The sequence below is a fragment of the Rhinoderma darwinii genome, chromosome 1, assembly GCF_050947455.1.
Source record: "Rhinoderma darwinii isolate aRhiDar2 chromosome 1, aRhiDar2.hap1, whole genome shotgun sequence".
NCBI classification, from domain to species: Eukaryota; Metazoa; Chordata; class Amphibia; order Anura; family Rhinodermatidae; genus Rhinoderma; species Rhinoderma darwinii.
The window spans coordinates 113,342,065-113,361,695 of NC_134687.1; the positions used below are offsets into that span (position 1 = coordinate 113,342,065).

A 19,631-nucleotide genomic window follows, 5' to 3' on the forward strand; every position below is an offset into this window, starting at 1 on the left:
GTCTAAGTCCTGCACGGGTCTCCCGTGCAGGCTGGAGCCGGGGCTCTGCTGTCTGTCTGGTGACAGCTGAGCTCCTGCTCCAACGCCCGTGATCGAAGTTTAACCTGTTAAATGCCACCGTCAATAGCAACCGCGGCATTTAACTTGTTTACAGAGGGAGTGAGCTCCCTCTGTCACCAATCGGCGGCCGGCAAATGCAATCGCGGGTCTCCGATGGGGTGTCATGGCAGCCGGGGGCTTGATGAAAGCCCCCAGCCCCCAGGTCTGCCCTAGACATATGCCTATTAGGACGCGCCGGAGGCACATCCTAATAGATTGCCTGTCAGATTTACACTGACAGGCAATAATGCTCTGGTATACGAAGTATACCAAAGCATTATAGCAGCGATCTGAAGATCGCACAGTAAAGTCCCCTAGTGGGACTGATGAAATAAGTAATAAATGTGAAATAAAGAATAATAATAAAAATTACAGTAAAAAAATAAATAAAACCATTTTTTCCATAAAAAGTGATTTTATTTAGTAAAAGTGTAAAAAATAAATAAAAGTACACATATATGGTATCGCCGCGACCGTAATGACTCAATTAATAAAGTTAATATGTAATTTAAACCGCAAGGTGAACACCGTTAAAAAGCACCGCAAAAAACAGTGTTGAAATTGCAATTATTTTCCATCGCCCCCCAAAAAAGTCATAATAAAAATGAATGAATAAGTCCCATGTTCCCCAAAATAATACCAATCAAAACTACGTCTCGTCCCGCAAAAAACAAGCCCAAAAAATCACTACATTGATGGAAAAATAAAAAAGTTACGGCTCTAGGAAAGCAACGATGCAAAAACAAATAATTTTAGTTCAAAAGTGTTTTTATTGTGCAAAAGTCGTAAAACATAAAAAAACCTGTACATATGTGGTATCGCCGTAATCGTACCGACCCATAGAATAAAGGTAACATGTTATTTACGCTGCAGAGTGAACGGCGTCAATTTAAAAACGCATAGAACAATGGTGGAATTTCAGTTTTTTTTATAATCCCCCCCAAAAAAGTTAATAAAAGTTAATTAAAAAAATTATATGTACCCAAAAATGGTGCTATTAAAAAGTGCAACTAATCCCACAAAAAACAAGTCCTCATACAGCTATGTAGATGAAAAAATAAAAAAGTTATAGCTCTTTGAATGTGACTATAGAAAAACGAATAAAATAACTTGGTCATTAGGGCTTAAAATGGGCTGGTCACTAAGGGGTTAAGTATTGTGACATCTTTAATTTGTATTAATTATTGAATGAATCTATCAACCAATGTAAATGGAACGGAATCTAACGATTTTGTTTAATTTGTTGCATCAGTCTGACCGTACTACAAGTTAGAGGACAGATAGTTAAAAATACTATGTAACAAAATATAAATAATTGTACTCTAATACTTTGCTGGATCTGTATGATGACTCTATTTATCATTCATGATTGCAGTTAGTGTCTTGCATTGCAATTAATGTGCCAAGTTGAAGAACATAATTAATGTTACACTATTAAGATAATTACAATAACCTTGTTTTTCTAAAATTATTCCTTTAGGATTTTGGAGATGATGGATCCTTATACATTACCAAGGCTACCACAACCCACATGGGGAATTACAGCTGTCATGCTGATGGCTATGATGAGCTTTATCAAACTCATATCCTCCAAGTGAATGGTAAGCAGCTAAAATTTAATTACAAGTATACAAAAGCGAACTGTGTTTAGGAAATATATATTCCACCTAAAATGTTACCATTCCAGCAATTCTAAAGTGATGCATTAACGACTGTGTGCAGAAGAGGGAGAATTCAAGAAAATTGGCAGAAAGTTTGGATTTTGAATGAGAATCTGGTTGCTTAGTCTCAGTAGCACAATGCATTTGGAAAACCATTTCCTGTGGATTAATAAGACAGTAGAAATGTGATTGAAGCCTAAGACACATGGTATAAACATGCCCCCCAAAATAATCCAAAATCCAAACTTTCCTTATGTCCCTGTGTGTGGCACGGTAACGCATGACAATTTAGCAAGAAAATTACAAGGTAGGTTTTCTGCTATCAGATACCTCAAAATGTACTTCCTAATGGCGAGTAGAATTAAACCTATTATGTTCCATGGAAGTTTCTGCCGTTGCCACAGCACAAATATAATGAATGAAGGCTATGAACCTTCTGCTCAAGAAGCAGAAACAGCTCCAGGAAATGTACCTTTAAAATCCCTAGACGATCAAGACCAGAGGGAAAATAAGTCAAGGAACATAGTTGGAACCTTCCCTAGCACAAATATACATAAAGGGGGTTTCCTACTTTAGATAGATATATCATATCCCCAGGATGTGCCATAAATGAGTCCCTAATGCATATGCGTTGCTTTCTCCATTGTAGTTTATGGGAGGTACAGAAACAACCGAGCACAATTGCTTGTTTGATTTTTTTTAACTTCCTAAAGACTCGATCACCTCTCCATTTGTGCTCTTCACATATCTAGCCGTTTTGGCTTGCTGGATGGAGGTCAATAGACCCCTGTTCTCTCTTAAGATGGGGATTTTGTGGATATGCAATAACTGTCTAAAGTAGGGAAATATATAGATGTATATTTTAAAATTGCCTTAATCTGTTTACCAACAGTACTGAGCATATGCTACTTGTCACAGATAGTGGGACGTGTATAAAAGACTGTCACATACATTTTTTATTTGAAAGTATGGTGCTGAAAATGGCACATACAAGTGCTCCATTATTGTATGCAGGTTATAGGGAGGGCAAAAAGGGCAATTGCTCAGATGTCTCCACCACCCAATTCCCTCCATTCCTTAATAGACAGTTTTTGCAGCAAGACTTGGATGTTTTAATATGTGACAAAGAGGCAATTAGGCACCTTTTACTGATATTTGTTACTAATGGACAGAGCTTGAATCTCCTGCCCGCACTGCTCACTAGAGGAAATGGTGGTCGGCCATGCGTGTTTTTTGCCATAGAGAAAATGGAATAAGCAGCTGCCAGGTAACTTTGGTAAAGCTTATCTCCTGGTTGTACAAAGGATCAGGCATGTTATAATCCAACATACCAAACCTTGTCTCGTCCAAAAGCAGACACCAGGAGACAGTTGGGGTGCCATCCTACCCATTAGATTGTCGTCAGATCCTGTTGAAACTTTGGATATGCTGGCAATAGTCTAATATTTATGTTCAACTTGGTACAGGTCAATCAAGCAGCACTCTCAGCTGATGAGGATTTAACGGGTGCCAGGGCCTCTTGGTTAAACCCTTTACGACGTACACAGTAGACAGTAGAAAGGAATCGGCCGGTACACCAGCATGCAGTGAATTAAATAAAATAAAATATTTTCACTTAACCCATATCATGAATTGCTCCACTGGGTTAGAAAATCAAAAATTTTAACATAGCTACCATATTTGGTAAATTTTGCATCACTTTTATTGACACTAAGCTGTTGGCACAAAAGCTATTTTTATGTATGCTCGAGCATAAAATAGCATAGGCGCATGACTGTAATCATATCTGTTCCTTTTCTTTTTTTTAAAGGTACCAGTACATAGAAAAAAGAGAAGTGAGGCTCAGGTGGTACAGTACATTATTAAATTTTCCAGTTTCCTTAATTTCCACTTTTGCTATCACCTCAGCCCACAACATGTGCTATTCACAATGTGTGCGCTTCTAACATTCACAAGGGATTTGATCATAATAACATTTAATACAGATGTAGCCATCTTTATCTTGACTTTTAACACATTAAATACAGAGTCAAGAATCAGCATCCCAATTCTAGGGTTCAATGTCAAATGTGACTAATTTTTTAACATAAGGTTACGTAAAACCTCCCAATGAGAGCCATACCTGGATATGAAACGGACCCTATCATCTTTACTTACTCTTTTTTCCTTCTTTTTTTCTAAAACTTCACCCTTATCCATTCTCAAGGATCGGTTATATCCACGTTTTATTATCTTTTTAGAGTACCCCCTTGATTGAAACCTTTCCGATAACTCCATAGCCTCAGTTTTAAATCTATCAAAATTCGAACAGTTCCTTCTAATTCTAGTAAATTCTGCCACTGGTATTCCCCTTATCTGAAGGGGGGGGGTGACTGCTGGCTAAAAGTAAAGTGTTTCCTGCTGTCGGCTTACGATTTGTCGATGTCATCAGCATATTATTTTCTTTATATATATTTAAATCTAAAAAACTTATTGATACCTCACTATGAGTACACGTTAGTGAGATATTTAAAGTATTCTGATTTAACTCACTCAGGAAGAGTTCTAATTCTGAGACTGATCCTTTCCAGCAGACTAGGATGTCATCCATAAATCTGTACCAGCAGGCAACATACTTTTTGAATAGGGCATTTCTATAAACAACATGTTCTTCCCACCAACCAAGAAGAAGGCAGGCATAAGATGGGGCACAAGATGAGCCCATCGCTGTCCCTTGAACTTGGCAAAAGAATTTACCATCAAAAGAGAAACAATTGTGGTTTAGAGCAAAATCCAGTATTTCAACTATAAATTCATTCTGATGTGCCCAGTCACCACCTCAACCCTCAAGGAAGGAAGGAAGCGGAGGCTTTCAGGCCACATTCATGAGGAATGGAGGTATAAAGAGATTCCACATTCAAACTTACTAATAAGAAGTTACACCCAAGTTTCAGATTATTAATTTTCCGCAAAAGAACCCCAGTGTCCAAAACAAAGGATGGGAGTTGGCGGACAAAAGGCTTGAGTTTCTCATCCACATACTTCCCAAGGTGATCAGTCGTCCCCCCATTCCAGAAATGATCGGTCGTCCCGACCCCATTTTGGAAACTACACCGCTCAAGTGCCTATTTTTATGCACCTTGGGAAGTATGTACATGGTGGGCATTCGTGGTTCCCTTACCAGCAAGAAATTATATTCATGACAATTTATCAAGCCCTCATCTAGTGTAAACAATAATTTTCTATTTAACTTATGAGATATGTTCTCCATGGGGTTATCTTTTAGACAGACATAACAGTTTGAATTTAATTGTCTTTGGATCTCGTTGACATAGTATTCCTCCCTGAGAAGGACAACATTTCCACCCTTATCACTGGGTTTTATAACCACATTTTCAAGTTTACATAGTTCCATTAGGGCTATTCTCTCCCCTTTATTAACCCCTTCAGGACTGAGCCTGTTTTGGCCTTCAGGACGAAGCCGATTTTTCAAATCTGACATGTGTCACTTTATGTGGTAATAACTCCGCAATGCTTTTACCTATCCAAGCGATTCTGAGATTGTTTTCTCGTTACATATTGTACTTTATGTTAGGGAAAAAATGTGGTCGGTAAATTCAATATTTATTTGTAAAAAACACCAAGATTTTGAGAAAATGTACAAAAATTTGCATTTTTCTAAATTTAAATGTATCTACTTGTAAAACAGATAGTAATACCACACAAAATACTTACTAGTTTATATTTCCCATATGTCTACTTTATGTTTGCACCATTTTTATGAACATCCTTTTATTTTTCTAGGACGTTACAAGGCTTAGAACTTTAGCAGCAATTTCTCATATTTTCAAGAAAATTTCAAAAGGCTATATTTTCAGGGACCAGTTCAGTTCTGAAGTGGCTTTGAGGGCCTTATATATTAGAAAGTCCCCATAAATCACCCCATTTTGAAAACTGCACCCCTCAAAGTATTCAAAACAGCATTCAGAAAGTGTTTTAACGCTTTAGGCGTTTCACAGGAATTAAAGCAATGTAGAGGTGAAATTTACAAATTGCATTTTTTTTTTGCCAAAATTAATTTGCAATAAAAAGAATTTTGTACCATAGAAGGTTTTACCCAAGAAACACAACTCAATACTTATTGCCCAGATTCGGCAGTTTTTATAAATATCCCACATGTGGCCCTAGTGCGCTAACGGACTGAAACACCGGCCTCAGAAGGAAAGGAGCAACTAGAGGATTTTGGGGCCTCATTTTTTTTAGAATATGTTTTAGGCACCATGTCAGGTTTGAATAGGTCTTGTCGTGCCAAAACAGTAAAGACCCCCAAAAGTGACCACATTTTGGAAACTACAACCCTCAAGGAATTTATCTAAGGGTATAATTAGCATTTTGAAACCACAGTTTTTTTGCTAAATTTATTTGAATTAGTATGTGAAGATAAAAATCTACTTTTTTCTGAAAAACATAGAAATTTTACATTTTTACAAGGAATAAAGTAGAAAAACACTACAACATATGTAAAGCAATTTCTTCCGATTATAGCAATACCCCATATGTGGTAATAAACTGCTGTTTGGACCCACAGCAGGGCTCAGAAGGGAAGGAGCGCCATTTGGATTTTGGATTTCTGATTTTGCAGGAATAGTTTTCAGTGCCGTGTCGCGTTTGCAATGCACTAGAGGGACCAAAATATTCGAAACACCCCAAAAGTGACCCCATTTTGGAAACTACACCGCTCAAGGAATTGTTTTAGGGGTAAAGTTAGCATTTTGACCAAGCAGTTGTTTTGCTGAATTCATTGTAATTAGTCTGTAAAGGTAAAAATCTACTTTTTTGCTGAAAAAACTTAGACATTATTAATTTTTACAAGGAATAAAGGAGAAAAAGCACCCCAACATCTGTAAAACAATTTCTCCTGATTACGTAAATACGCCATATGTGGTAATAAAGTGCTGTTTGGATCCACAGCGGGGCATAGAAGGCAAGGAGCGCTATTTGGCTTTTGGAGCTCAAATTTAGCTGGAATAGTTTTTGTGTGGCATGTCGAATTTGCAAAGCCCCCGAGGGACCAAAATAGTGGACGCCCCCCAAAAGTAACCCCATTTGGAAAACTACACCACTTAAGGAATCTATCTAGGGGTATAGTGAGCATTTAGACCCCTCACGTCTTTTGCAGAATTTATTAGAATTAGGCCGTGAAAATTAATATCAACATTATTTCCACTAAAATGTTGAATTATTTCAATTTCACAAAAGATAAAGGAGAAAAAGCCGCCCAACATTTGTAAAGTAATTTCTCCCGAGTACGGCAATACCCCACATGTGGTCATAAATGCTTTTTCATTAGAAAGTAATTAACCCTTTCCGGACTGGTCCATGTTTTGCTTTTTCTTTTAAATGTTTCCCTCCCCGCTTTCCGAGAGCCATAACTTTTTTATTTTTCCGTCAATAGATCGGCGAGAGGGCTTTTTTTTTGCGGGACGAGCTATTGGGTTTTTTTTTACTATTTTTTGGTACATACAACTTTTTTAGCACATTTTATTAAATTTTTTGGTAGAGCCAAGGTAACCAAAAAACAGCGTTTTTTCAGTTTTAAATTCTTTATTTTTCACCGTGCGAGTTAAAAAATGGTATATTGTAATAGTTTGGACTTTTATGGATGCAGCGATACCAATTTTGTGTATTTTTTCATTTTTTTACATTACTTTAGAGAAAAAATGTGAAAAGGTTGTTTTTTTTGGGTTTTAAATATTTATTTAATTTTTTCCACTAATAATAACTATTTATTTTTGTTTTTACACATTTTATTAGTCCCCATAGGAGACTTGAACCAGCGATCGTTAGATCACTGGTAGAATGCACTACAATACTAATGTATTGCAGTATATTGTCATTTTCACATGATCCTGTAACAGCGCAATCGCTGTTTCTGTCCGTTAGTCCCGTGTGTCAGCTGTAATACACAGCTGACACCCGCAGCGTATGGCACGGGCTCTGTGTGTGTGAGCCCGCTCCATACATCCCCCCCCACACCACAACATGCTATTAAGTCATGGTGCTCAAAAGGTTTCATGCGCAGCAGATGGTGCAAAGAGAAAATTAAAATTTTCGACTGATGTGCCATTTTAGTGCACTATATGTTGTGCCCAGTTTGTGCCACAAATACCACAAATAAAATATTAACCGGGTTCTCCTGGGTATGGCGATGCCATACCGGTGGACGTAAACAGCCATTTGGCTTTTGGAGCACAAATTTAGCTTGGTAGTAGCTCTGGCATTTTGCTGGTATTTCATTTTATAATGTGGGGGTACATGTAGGCTGGGCAGAGTACATCAGGGGCATAATAAGAGGGTATAATAATGGGATAAATAAATAATAATCCGCAGATATGTGGCCAGTGTCGCACTTATAAATGGCGCCCGATCTTATCCGCTTTTGGAACACTGCACATTTTGCATTGCTATATTCTGGGAGCCAGAACTTTTTTTATTTTTTCACCACCGGAGCCGTGTGAGGGCTTATTCTTTGCGGGACAATCTGTAGTTTTCATTGGTACCATTTTGGGGTACATGCAATTTTTTTTTAATCACTTTTTATTCAATTTTTCGTCAAGCAAGGTGACAAAAAAACATCAATTCTGACAATGTTTTTTATTTATTTTTTTACGGCGTTCACCCTGGGCTATAAATGACCATTATACTTTATTCTGCGGGTCGATACGATTACGGCGATACCATATGTGTATCGGTATTTTTACATTTTGCCGCGTTTGCACAATAAAATAACTTATTTATAAAATAAACTATTTTTTCTGTCACCATATTCTGAGAGCCATAACTTTTTTATTTTTCAGTCAAAAAAGCTGTGTAAGGACTTTTTTTTTTGCGGAACGGGTTGTAGTTTGTATTGATACCATTTTGGCGTACATGCGACTTTTTGATTACTTTTTATTGTATATTTTGGGAGGGGTGGTGACCAAAAATTAGTGATTCTGGCATTGTTTTTTGTTTATTTTATTTGCGGTGTTCACCGTGCTGGAAAAATAATATTATAGTTTTATAGTTGGGGTTATTACGAACGTGGTGATACCAAATATGTGTACTTTTTTCTACGTGTTCATTTTTTTTCCTATAATAAAAGACTTATTATAGGAAAAAAAGCAGTTCTTGTTTATGTCACTTATAACTTTTATTTTGACACTTTTTTTTTTAATATTTGTATTCTTTTTTGTACTTTTTTTTACTTGTCCCACTAGGGGACACTTAGACTTGCAGCTCTGATCGTTGCTGGAATACATTACACTACTTATGTAGTGTAATGTATTCTAACTGTCATTGTGACGTGACAGTCACATTGACAAGAACCCTATGATGACCCCCCTCCGGCTGGTCCTCATAGGCTTTGGTACATGTCTAGCGTCCGGTTGCCATGGGTACCATCGCCAGCCCCCGTGATTTCACGTGGGGGATGCCGATCTCCGCTAAACTCCTTAGATGTGGCGATCGGAATCGAAGGGGTTAGCTGCCGAAATCAGTGGCGATGGGCCGCTGATCGGCAACAGGGAATGCAGGGCAGACACCTTGCACAGTTAACCGCCGCTGCGGTGTAGCTCCGCGCGGCGATTAACTGTCAAAGCACTGACGTAACTGCACATCGAGCTGCACGAAGTTACTGCTCACCTCTACGTGCAATAACGGCAAGGTGCGGGAAGGGGTTAAGGTTGTCCATACCCATGAAGGAAGACCAGTCAACGAGACCCAAATCTCTCTGCATGGCTTCCATAAAAGCTTGTGTGTATCTATTCAGACTAACACTGGGCATAGTGCTACTCTTTTGACGCAAACTAGTGAATTCTGGGATCAAGTCCTTCTCATAGGTTTCATATAGTGACTTAAGTTCATCTATTTTACCCTCTTTATGTAAGTCCTCCAAATCCTTTAGAGATGTATAGTCTCCCTGAGTTAAATTTTCTATAGGACCCAAGTGACTATCTATAACAGATTCCTCATCCAGAGGTCCTCTTTTCCCACCTTTATCCTCATGCCACAGTCGTAATAGGATTTTCCTCACAAAGAGATGGAGGTCCGTATATATTTCAAACTAATTTCCTGTGTTAACTGGGGAGAATCCCAGGCCACGGGTTGAGCAAGCTTATGTGGAAAGGGGACAAGGTTAAGTCTGTCAGATTTATAATATTATTAGAGTTATTCATATGCCCCTTCTCTGCCTTGTATTTGGCTTTCCTCCTTTCTCTACTATCTTGGCCTCTTCTGATCTGCCTCCTGTTCTGTCCCCTAAAAAAAGACATCCTTTCCTGGCTATTTTCGGTGTTTCTCCCTCTATATGTTTCATTATCACTCGAGGGGTCACTAGTAGTATCCCCATCAGTGGAAATGAAGGAACCTCTTTTAGGGAAAAGTCTCCGATTGCCCCATCCTTTTTTTTTTTTTTTATTGAGAAAGGAGAAAATTTGGTTATTATCAAAGTCTTGTAAGTCTCGCTGATATTTCCTTTTTTTTTTGTATATCAATTTATTTTTATTCTAATTCCACATCCTTTTTTAAATTGTTATTTAGTCTGTCGAAGTCTGGGTGTGTATGGAACTCATCTAATTTAATCACACTTTCATCAATCTCAGAGGTGAGGGATTTCAGGAGGCTCCTTTCCTCCTCAATAATAATCTCCATTAGATGTTTGAAGTGTTTTAGGCATCCCATTTTTTCAAAAATTCCTCACCTCTCAGATGCAATGCAGGAAACACTCTCCTTTAGTGGTGATGTTAGATGTTTTATATGCCTCAAGGCTACTGATATCCAATTTTCTCCTAAGATGGCCTAGGACTAATTTTCTATGTGTTTTAAAGAGACCAAACAAATCCCTATTCGATTCCTCCATATTCTTATTGATTTCACAATTTAAAAAAGCTGATATGTGGGCATCTACTTCCGCGTCTAGACAATATGCCTTTTTTTTTTAAAGAGAAAAGAAAAATTTAATAATTAATAAAAAGCATATAAAATAAAAAATAAAAATAAAGAAAAAAATTAAAAAAAATTGAAAAAGGAAATATAAACAAGAGAAGGAAGAAAAAGGAAAATGTAAAAAAGAAAAGTTAATAAGAAACACCTGTCCATCGCAATCCAGAGAAAAAAAATAATATCACTTGGACAAAGAAAAAGAAAAATTTTGGGAAAGAGGCAGAAACATCCCCAAAGCACAAATATAACAAGAAAGATAATTATCCTATTAAATAACCCAAAAAATGCAAGACCAATAAATGCACGGTGCCGTCCAATATTAAATATAAACCAAAAAAAAAAAGAAACAAAAAATGATTGAACAAAACCGGCACACTTTGGGTAAGATATTAGTAACAAAATACTAAATATTTAATTATTACAATTATTGACATTGGTCAATGAAATCAGAGACTACAAGAAACACATGTCCATCTTATAATAAACACAATATTCTGATATCTCGAACGATATAAATGCATGCATCCAAGCAGTCTTTATCCTTTCCAGGACATAGAAAGATGTTGGGCTGGTGGATAAGTCATCCACACGTAGGTGAGAATAACAGGATTGTGTAGATATGTGCCAAGGTGAAAAGGCAGATCAATCCCTTTAGGAGATTAATACCATCAGGTTCACTTCATGTATTTGCGGGAGAGATGTAAATAAAAGCATACAAGTGCAAATGAACGCAAAAAAGAGAACACACACAGACAGGAGGGAAACATCGACAAACCTGATGTCACAAGGAGGTATATATTTCTATACATGTAATCATATATACCATGTAAAACAAAAGCAAAGATGCTGCGAATAAGAATGTATGGATAAAAATCTCTCTAGTAGAAGAGGTATTAATCAACAATGAGGCCAGTGCTCACAAAGTAATGACCCCCAAGTGAACAATAGTAACTAGACACATGTAAAAATGAAGTATATTTATAAGGCTGGAGATTAAACCCTAGATGAGATGCCAAAAGAGTCCAGCGGTGCACATTTTGCAAGCATTTTTCTCCAAATTTTCATGTTCACAGCGTCTCTTTAATTTAGAGGCAGGAGAAGGCGACAGGGCAAAACACAGGGTTGGACGAGTGCATGGCATGCCACATTTTTTTATAATTTGAACACTATTTTATATTAAATTTGTAAGTATAAGAAAGTTCCTGTCTTTTATAACTATAGAGTGATGCGATCTAGGATATGGATTTGCTTTATCCTCTGGTATAGAAAAGACGCCCAAGCAGTGCATATGCTGGTGGAGAATAAGGAGCGTTCCATAAAAGAGAGTTAGGGTGTGCATGGGCTAGCCATAGTTTCTCAATTTCCATCCATTTATTATAAGCTAGCAGAGTGGACCATGAAAGGATTCTATGTAGGTGAGTAGCCCAGTAATAAAATATGACATTTGGATCATTTTTAAACTTGTCCATTTGGTCAGAAGGTTCCCTAATTTCCCTAAACAGCAGTGGGAAATTGTGAACATTCAAGGATTTGAACAAAGAGGTCAAATTAACTCCTAAATACTGAAGGACGGAGATCTGTCATTGTTACAGAAGTTGCTTATTAGGCTCTCTAAGCCGTCAGGAGAAATATTCAGTCAAAGAGGTTAGTCATATTGACCATGTAGTCACAAAGTCTACCAAATTCTCACAGAAGAACATGTAGATTAGGAACAGAGACATGCAGATGAGTACGTGTGAGTATAATTTAAAGTTCTTAGAACGAATAGCAGCTCCTAGCGGTTATATGCACAAAATAAATAAAAGGGGAACATGGGACAGCCCTGCCATAGTGCAATTTTTTATCTGATAAGCCAGGTTGAGGTGTGGGGAAGTTTAATCACAGCTGTTGGGGAAGAATAAAGGTTTTGAATACCTGCAAAAAAAAAAGGACCTATAATCCCATAAGCATTTAACGCAGAGAACATGAAGGGCTAACCCAGGCAATAAAACAACTTTCCATACTCAAAAGGAGGGTGGACAATTCAGTTCTGTGTGCAATGTCTATCAGATTTATTGCCCTCCTAGTATAATCTCCATTTTGTCGGCAGGGTACAAAGCCTACCTGATCCTTATGGATTAGTGTGGGAAGCCAGTAATTCAAGCAGGTAGTAAGAATCTTTGAAAAAATCTTAAGATCAGAATTAAGAAGGACAATCGGTCTATACTGTAGTTCTTGCACTCCAAGTGATCCTTGTCTGGTTTGGGTATGAGTGTTATAAATCAATAGATCATTGAGGAAGGGATAGGGGAGACTTCCAGAAAGGAATTATAAAGCTAACCAGCCTAGGTATCAGGTCAGACGTGTAAGTCTTGTAATAAAAATATGTACGGCCGCCAGGGTTTGGGGACTTCCCTACCGGCAATCTTATAATTATAGCTGAGATCCCGAGTCCTGAGTCGGGCTCATTGAGGGAAGTAAGGGCCTCCAGATGAAGGGTTTGTAGGCTGCAAGACTGTAAAAATTATTGCAACAATTGTTTCCATTCACCAGGGTTGGCAGGTAGATTAAACTGGAGAGCATAAACTTAGACTAATAATCATGTAACATTTCCGAGATAGTGTTTGGATCATACACCATATTTCTATTGTCACTCATAAGGACATGCAGGGTAGAATGTACAGTTTGGTCGCAAAGTTGGTGAGCCAAAAAGGTATGAGGTTTGTTGCCCCTTTGATAGTAATTTTGGCTTGAATATACTGTACAAATTTATTAACTCTACGAAGTGTCAAATCTTTAAGGCTCTAATCTCAATGAATTGCCAACGAGTTTGCCCCGATGAAGAATTTGACATAGAGGTTTCAAGTAGACGCTGTTTTGTTTGGAGATTGGTCATTTTATGAATGGCAGTTTTCTTTCATCTAGAATTTAAGGCAATACAATGCGCCCCAAACACTGCCTTATGAGCTTCCCACAAAACTGCTTCCGAAGAGACAGAACCTTATTAGTAGCAAAGTTATTCTGCAAATGTGCAAGAAGCTCCTCTCCATGATCTGTTTTTTTTTTTAAGCAAGGTTTCATTAAGTCTGCAATGGCACACACGGTATCAAGGCATCAAGAACCGAAGAGAGGCTGTCATCAGGGCGTTGTCAGACAACATCAAACAACCTATATGAGCATCAGTTAACATACGCAGAGTGCGCATCTTGTCCAAAAAGTTATCAATGCATGTATGGGTACTATGACTCTGTGAGTAAAAGAGAAGGATTTATCAGTTGGGTGAGTAATCCTCCATAGACCATAGAGAGAGTACTTATAAATAAGTTTGCAGAAGTTTCTAGACAATCTAACCTGAGAAGTGTGAGGGGGTAAATGAAAGGAGCAAGTTTTATCAAAGTGGGTCTCCTGTAGCAACACCACATCAACCTTAAAGACCCCCCACAAATTGAGAGCAAGTCAACTCTTTACATTGGAGTTAAGGCCCGTAAGGTTGAAGTGACACAGTGACTCATCATACATAAAGATAAAAGGTCAAGGCAACTCTTGGGAACTTACCTAGGGAAGGGAAGCGATTCTAAGATAGGTACCTGAACATAGATCCAGGGTATAATACCAATAGGCTACTCGTTGCAAAGCAGTCTCTGAAGATTGATCCGACAACAGACCTGAGATTCAGTAAAAAACACAAAAGGGGAGGGGGACACAACACAATGAACAAATGGAAAACAATAAAATACAATCACAAAAGTATTACCTGTTATGGAATCACTGGTTGAGCAATTCCCAGGGTTGAAGTTTATGGAATTGCTATGTGAGCGATTCCCCAAAGGTTGTTGGAGACTGTCAGGAATGAGCGTGCAAGCAAATCCGCAACCCCAAATTCGTCACAACTCTGACCAACAGAGTATAAGGCTACTGTATGTTTTTCGCCAGAGCCCACTGCAGGGCAGGTTGGATTTTGCAGCATAGAACCAAGGTTGCTTTAACAGAGTTTGGTGTTGGATAAGAATTACAATGCAGGCAAAACCAGAACAGATAAAAAGACAGCCAGAGGGTAAACAGAAAGTCCAAATAACAAAGCTAGGGAATATCAGGAATTGCAGAACCCAAAACCAGCCTGGAACATAAAGTCCAAATCAGTAAGCAAAGGGTAATGCAGAGACAAGCCGAGGTCCAGTTCCAAAAAGTCCAAATAGTCAGAGGTACAGGGTATAGTCAGAAGCTTGATCAAACACATGCAGCAAGGAAAATCACAAGCAAAGAAAACAAAACCAACCCAGCTTTAAATACTCCACCCTTCAATCAGATAGGAAGAAAGACAGAGAAGTGGGATAGGCTCAACAACTAAAACCAGAACCGCCCAGAAGCTAGACTAGTAGTCATGGTAATCTTAAAGGGATGGGCTTTTCCTAACACTACAAAATCCAGGGGTCCAAAGTCTCTGAGAGGAAAGTTGCCAGTGTAAGGCAGTCCTAACTATCACCACAGAAATAGCAATAATAATTTAATACTTAGTACTCCTTCACTAGTGAAGGGAGAAATACTATCAAGCACCCTCAAAGGTATAGAGAGGAGCTCGGAAGAAAAGTCAACTAACCAATCAGAGCAATTAAGTGTGCCTGGACCGGCCGAGATCCTGGTCCAACATCTGGAAGCCAGCGAAATGGTGCTGGGAGGTAGGAGGCTTACGGGCAAGAGATGTTCTTCCAATTAGGTCCGATATATTTAGGCTAAGTCCTTAATTAAGGCAGCATAGAGTGGGAGCCTCTGAGTTAAGAGTATATTACCTCAGGCTTCCGAGCACGCCCTGTGCCATTTGTATTCTAAACAATAAAAAAAAACATTAAAAAGAAGAAAAATTGTTCCAATCCAACCAGGGTATGATCTTTGGGGAATCTGCAAGCTCTTGTTTAAATACCCTCGTAATATTAATTCTTCCCCTGATTCCAACGAACCCTTAAGCTGGTTAAGTTTGGCAAACATGATTTAGCATTTTTTTTATATTTAAATTTTAAGTAGATCTTTTTCTAATGTAACATTTCTGTAAAGTTCAAAAACATTAAGGTCTGTTTATATAACCACAATGGATTAAGTACTTAATATTTCCCTTGGTAAAAAAAAAGGACTGACAATGTACAAGCCACTGATATCTGGGCATATACAATGTATGAGACCCTGGGTACCAGGAAAGGTTTACAAACTACGCAATTTAGAAGGGCTGCAATGTTAACACTACTCAATCAGTAGACTATTGTCATTGTATTTCTCATTGGAAAATCTGATGTAATTCTTTATAAAATAATAAACCTAGATACTTCTTGTGGGTTATTATTCTAAGGAGCCTGTAGCTACATTTTTGACTCCTCTCATTAAGAAGGCCACAGTTTACATAGGTTAAGCCATGTATGGCTTTAAAGATGACCTGTGACCTCTCCTAATAGATCTGTTTTAGTAAACAAGTTTTTTCCTGATAAAATAACAGTAAATAGACATATTTTCATAAAATTCTGCTTTGTGCCATTCCTCTGGTATTTCTCTTGGAAATGTATACATAAATTGACAATTTGGCATTACCATATTTCCCGTGACATTTTTAGCACTCATTGGACAGTGTCAGAATTTGTAGGAACACAACTATTTGACAAGGAAAATGGTAACACCCAGTTGTTAATTTATACGTTTCCAAGAGCAATCATAGAGGAATGGCACCAAGAAAGTATACTCCAGAATTATTCTATGGAGAATGCAATATTTACTAAATAAGACATGTCAGAAGATCTGACAAGTCCTTTTTAAAATGTTTATCTGCACCCTATGCAGTATACTCTGCAATTCACTTCCACAGCCCAATAATTGCCTATTTAAGATATAAATACACAGTTCTTACAATGGTCAGCGTATTATTGTGTGCAATTTTCCTTCAGCATGCATTCTTCTCCCGATGCCGTATAAAAAAAAAAAATATAGCTATAGCTAAATACGGCCCTGTTCTTGTTGGTATGACAGTAGGCACATAACTAAAGTCCTTCCAGGCACCACTCTTGATCACCCAGCATAATTATTTTAGTACCATGCAGGAATGTAATCTTTAGAAACAGGTACAAAATGTAAATCTATAAAGAGCTTAACACAGTTTTCTTGACATAGAAGTGCATTGACCTCATTAGCTGAACCCGAATCCCATTAACCATGTTTCGGTTACATGTGTCAATTTTTCAGCTGTCCTGTTCATGTTTGCTGTAATAAATGCTGGCAGGAGGCATAGGGCAATTATTCAACTGAGAAATATAATGTATAAGATTCACAGAAACACAGACTGTAATTGCCAAGGAAAACTTGTCAGATATAGTATATGTTGAAAAACTGAGAATAATGGAAATGGCCAAACTGTATTACAGATTCGTGTTGTACTGATCCTTATATTATGGTGTCCAAAGACTTCTATGGTGTACCTCCATGTGACTTTACACAGAGGCTTACAGAGGTTTATTTTCTCACATATTCATAGGGGATTTATCAGAAAAAAAATTGTGGCATGTTCCATCGACGCCATGTTATGGAGCTACTCTTCCCTAGACGCATTGCTTCAAACAGAGAATACAGTAACTCACAAAGGCTCTATAAGGTGGTACAAGGAGTGGTTAAGCCCTTGGCGAATTATTGGAAAAATTGGTTAATGGAAAAATTAGACTACTAGAACATTAATCATATCTATTTTCTGGCCTTAAAAGAAGTTACAGTGCTAATAAACTTATGGACTTACATACTTTACTCTGTTTCACACAACAATATAGAAGTCATGTCTTCAATAAAGAACATCACTCTCACATGTCTGACATATCGATTTTACTGTATTGACTTCAGGGTGACAAAATATAGATATAGAATTTTTTTTATTTTCATTTAAGTTTGGTAGTATTTGCCATATTACTAAAAGAACTACAGCTATGAAGTAATCAAAGTATTTTATGACTAGTTGTAGTGTTATATTGACTCATAGCCACTTTATTTTCCTGGGCTTGTACAGAGCCCTGATATTTTAAACAGTTTTTCTTTATATGTTTGTAAAAAGGGAAGATAATATCAGATACATTTACATCCTCAAACTCATGCACAAGGACCAAATTCCTTGTGAGTGATTTATATTTCACTCAACTAATAACCATGAAAAAGAAAACAGGGGACAGCAAGACACCTTTATCTACTCTTCGCTATTTTTTTCAACTGTTTATCAATTTCCACTTTTTTTTAATTATTTTTCTCTTTCATAGTGACCATACATAATATACCTGTACATTACAAAGAAGAAGAAAAAAATTACACATCCCAACACAATTACTAATAAGCACGCAGGCCCTCAATCAATCACTTATCAAAGACTTATCAAAAAACTTAAAATTATTGGAATACAGGAATCAAATCGGAAAATCCCCCCCACCATCCTGGCCAAAAAGTATAATAAAAAATAAAATAAAAAAAGTAATTTCTCCCTGCCTCCCCTGCCCGTATACCATCCTCCTGTTGTATTCATTAGTTCCCCGAAATTCCACCCATTGTTCCAAGATTTATTCAAAACTTTCTTACCCATTATATATTTGAGATGTCAAATTCTCCATCTGCTTCAGCTCATCTATTTTATGAAACCTCATCTTCACCGAGGGTGGTACTAGCTTTTTCTACAGTACTGGAATACAGTCTATGGTAGCATTTACCAGGTGTAAACGGATAGAAGATATCGAGGCACTCACCGGACTTGCAACAAAATTTCTTTATTCAAGGATCTTGGTCAGGATGTGGAATTAGCCCATGTGCGTACACGATTTCTCAAGGCCCTGGCGTCACTTCCTTTACCTGCCTTTTTATTCACAAATAAGTATAGACTGTTACGTAACAGAATACTAAAAGACAGGAAAATACACAATATACAATAGTGAATGATACACCATAGTTATATCAAGCTAAAATAACAATATATTTATATTTATTCGTTACATTATTTTAAAACAAAAAGGTTTATGTTATAAAGGCACTTAGGTCGTTTCGGTCATTAAGACCGAGAGGTCCTAGTGCCCCTGTCTGTGAGATTATTTCTGCCTATTTTTGCAGTAGAGTTCTGTCTATCTCCTCCAGACAATAACGGCTTAATGTGAACTATACCCACAAACCGCATACATCGTGCGTTATTTTCATGTTCTTCCTGCATGTGTTTTATCAACCTAGTGCATCCCTCACCTGTAATTAATGATCTTATATGTTCACAGAATCTTATGTACATGGATCGTATTGTTTTTCCTATATAAAATCTACCACAGTTACAGATTACTGCATATACCACGTATTGAGTTCTACAGGTTATCAGCTCATTAATTTCAAACGCACAGCCCCCTAAATTAAGGTTCCAAGTGTGGATAATGGAATTGCAATAATTGCATTGTCCACATTTGTGATTCCCTTTCAGCCCTATAGCTGATAGCCAGTTCTCATTTACCTTTTCTCTTTGGGAAAAACGGCCCCTGACCAATATGTCCTTTAACAGGTTCCCGACCGCTGGCTGTATTTTTACGGCCAGCGGTCAGGGTCTCTGAAGTCCGCCGTATAGACTAATTACGGCGGCACTTCAGAGACTGTGCTGGCGCGATCGCGTGCACACAGCTCTATGCCCTGGCTGTTGCTAACAGCCATGGGCACTGGGCAGAATGTCAGGGGCCAATCTTTTGGCCCCTGAACATGTGATCGCTGTGACAACCAATCACAGCGATCACATGCATTTGTACGTATAAAACAGTGTGCACGCAATCGCGTGCACACAGCCCTGTGCCCACGCTGTTACCAACAGCTCTGGGCACAGGGCAGAGTATCAGGGACCAATCTGATGGTCCCTGAACATGTGGTCACTGTGAAAACCTATCACAGCGACCACATTTGTTTTAT

General features: G+C 37.9%; 1 protein-coding gene across 2 annotated transcripts in view; it reads left to right on the forward strand.

Annotated features, from left to right (window-relative positions):
- The window catches only part of FSTL5 (follistatin like 5), a 645,404-nt gene that overhangs the window by 509,501 nt on the left and 116,272 nt on the right, over positions 1 to 19,631 (forward strand). For both annotated transcript variants that reach the window (XM_075860283.1, XM_075860284.1), the window contains exon 8: positions 1,580 to 1,700. In XM_075860283.1, coding sequence (XP_075716398.1) covers positions 1,580 to 1,700 — 121 coding nt within the window. The remainder of the gene's footprint in view (positions 1 to 1,579; positions 1,701 to 19,631) is intronic.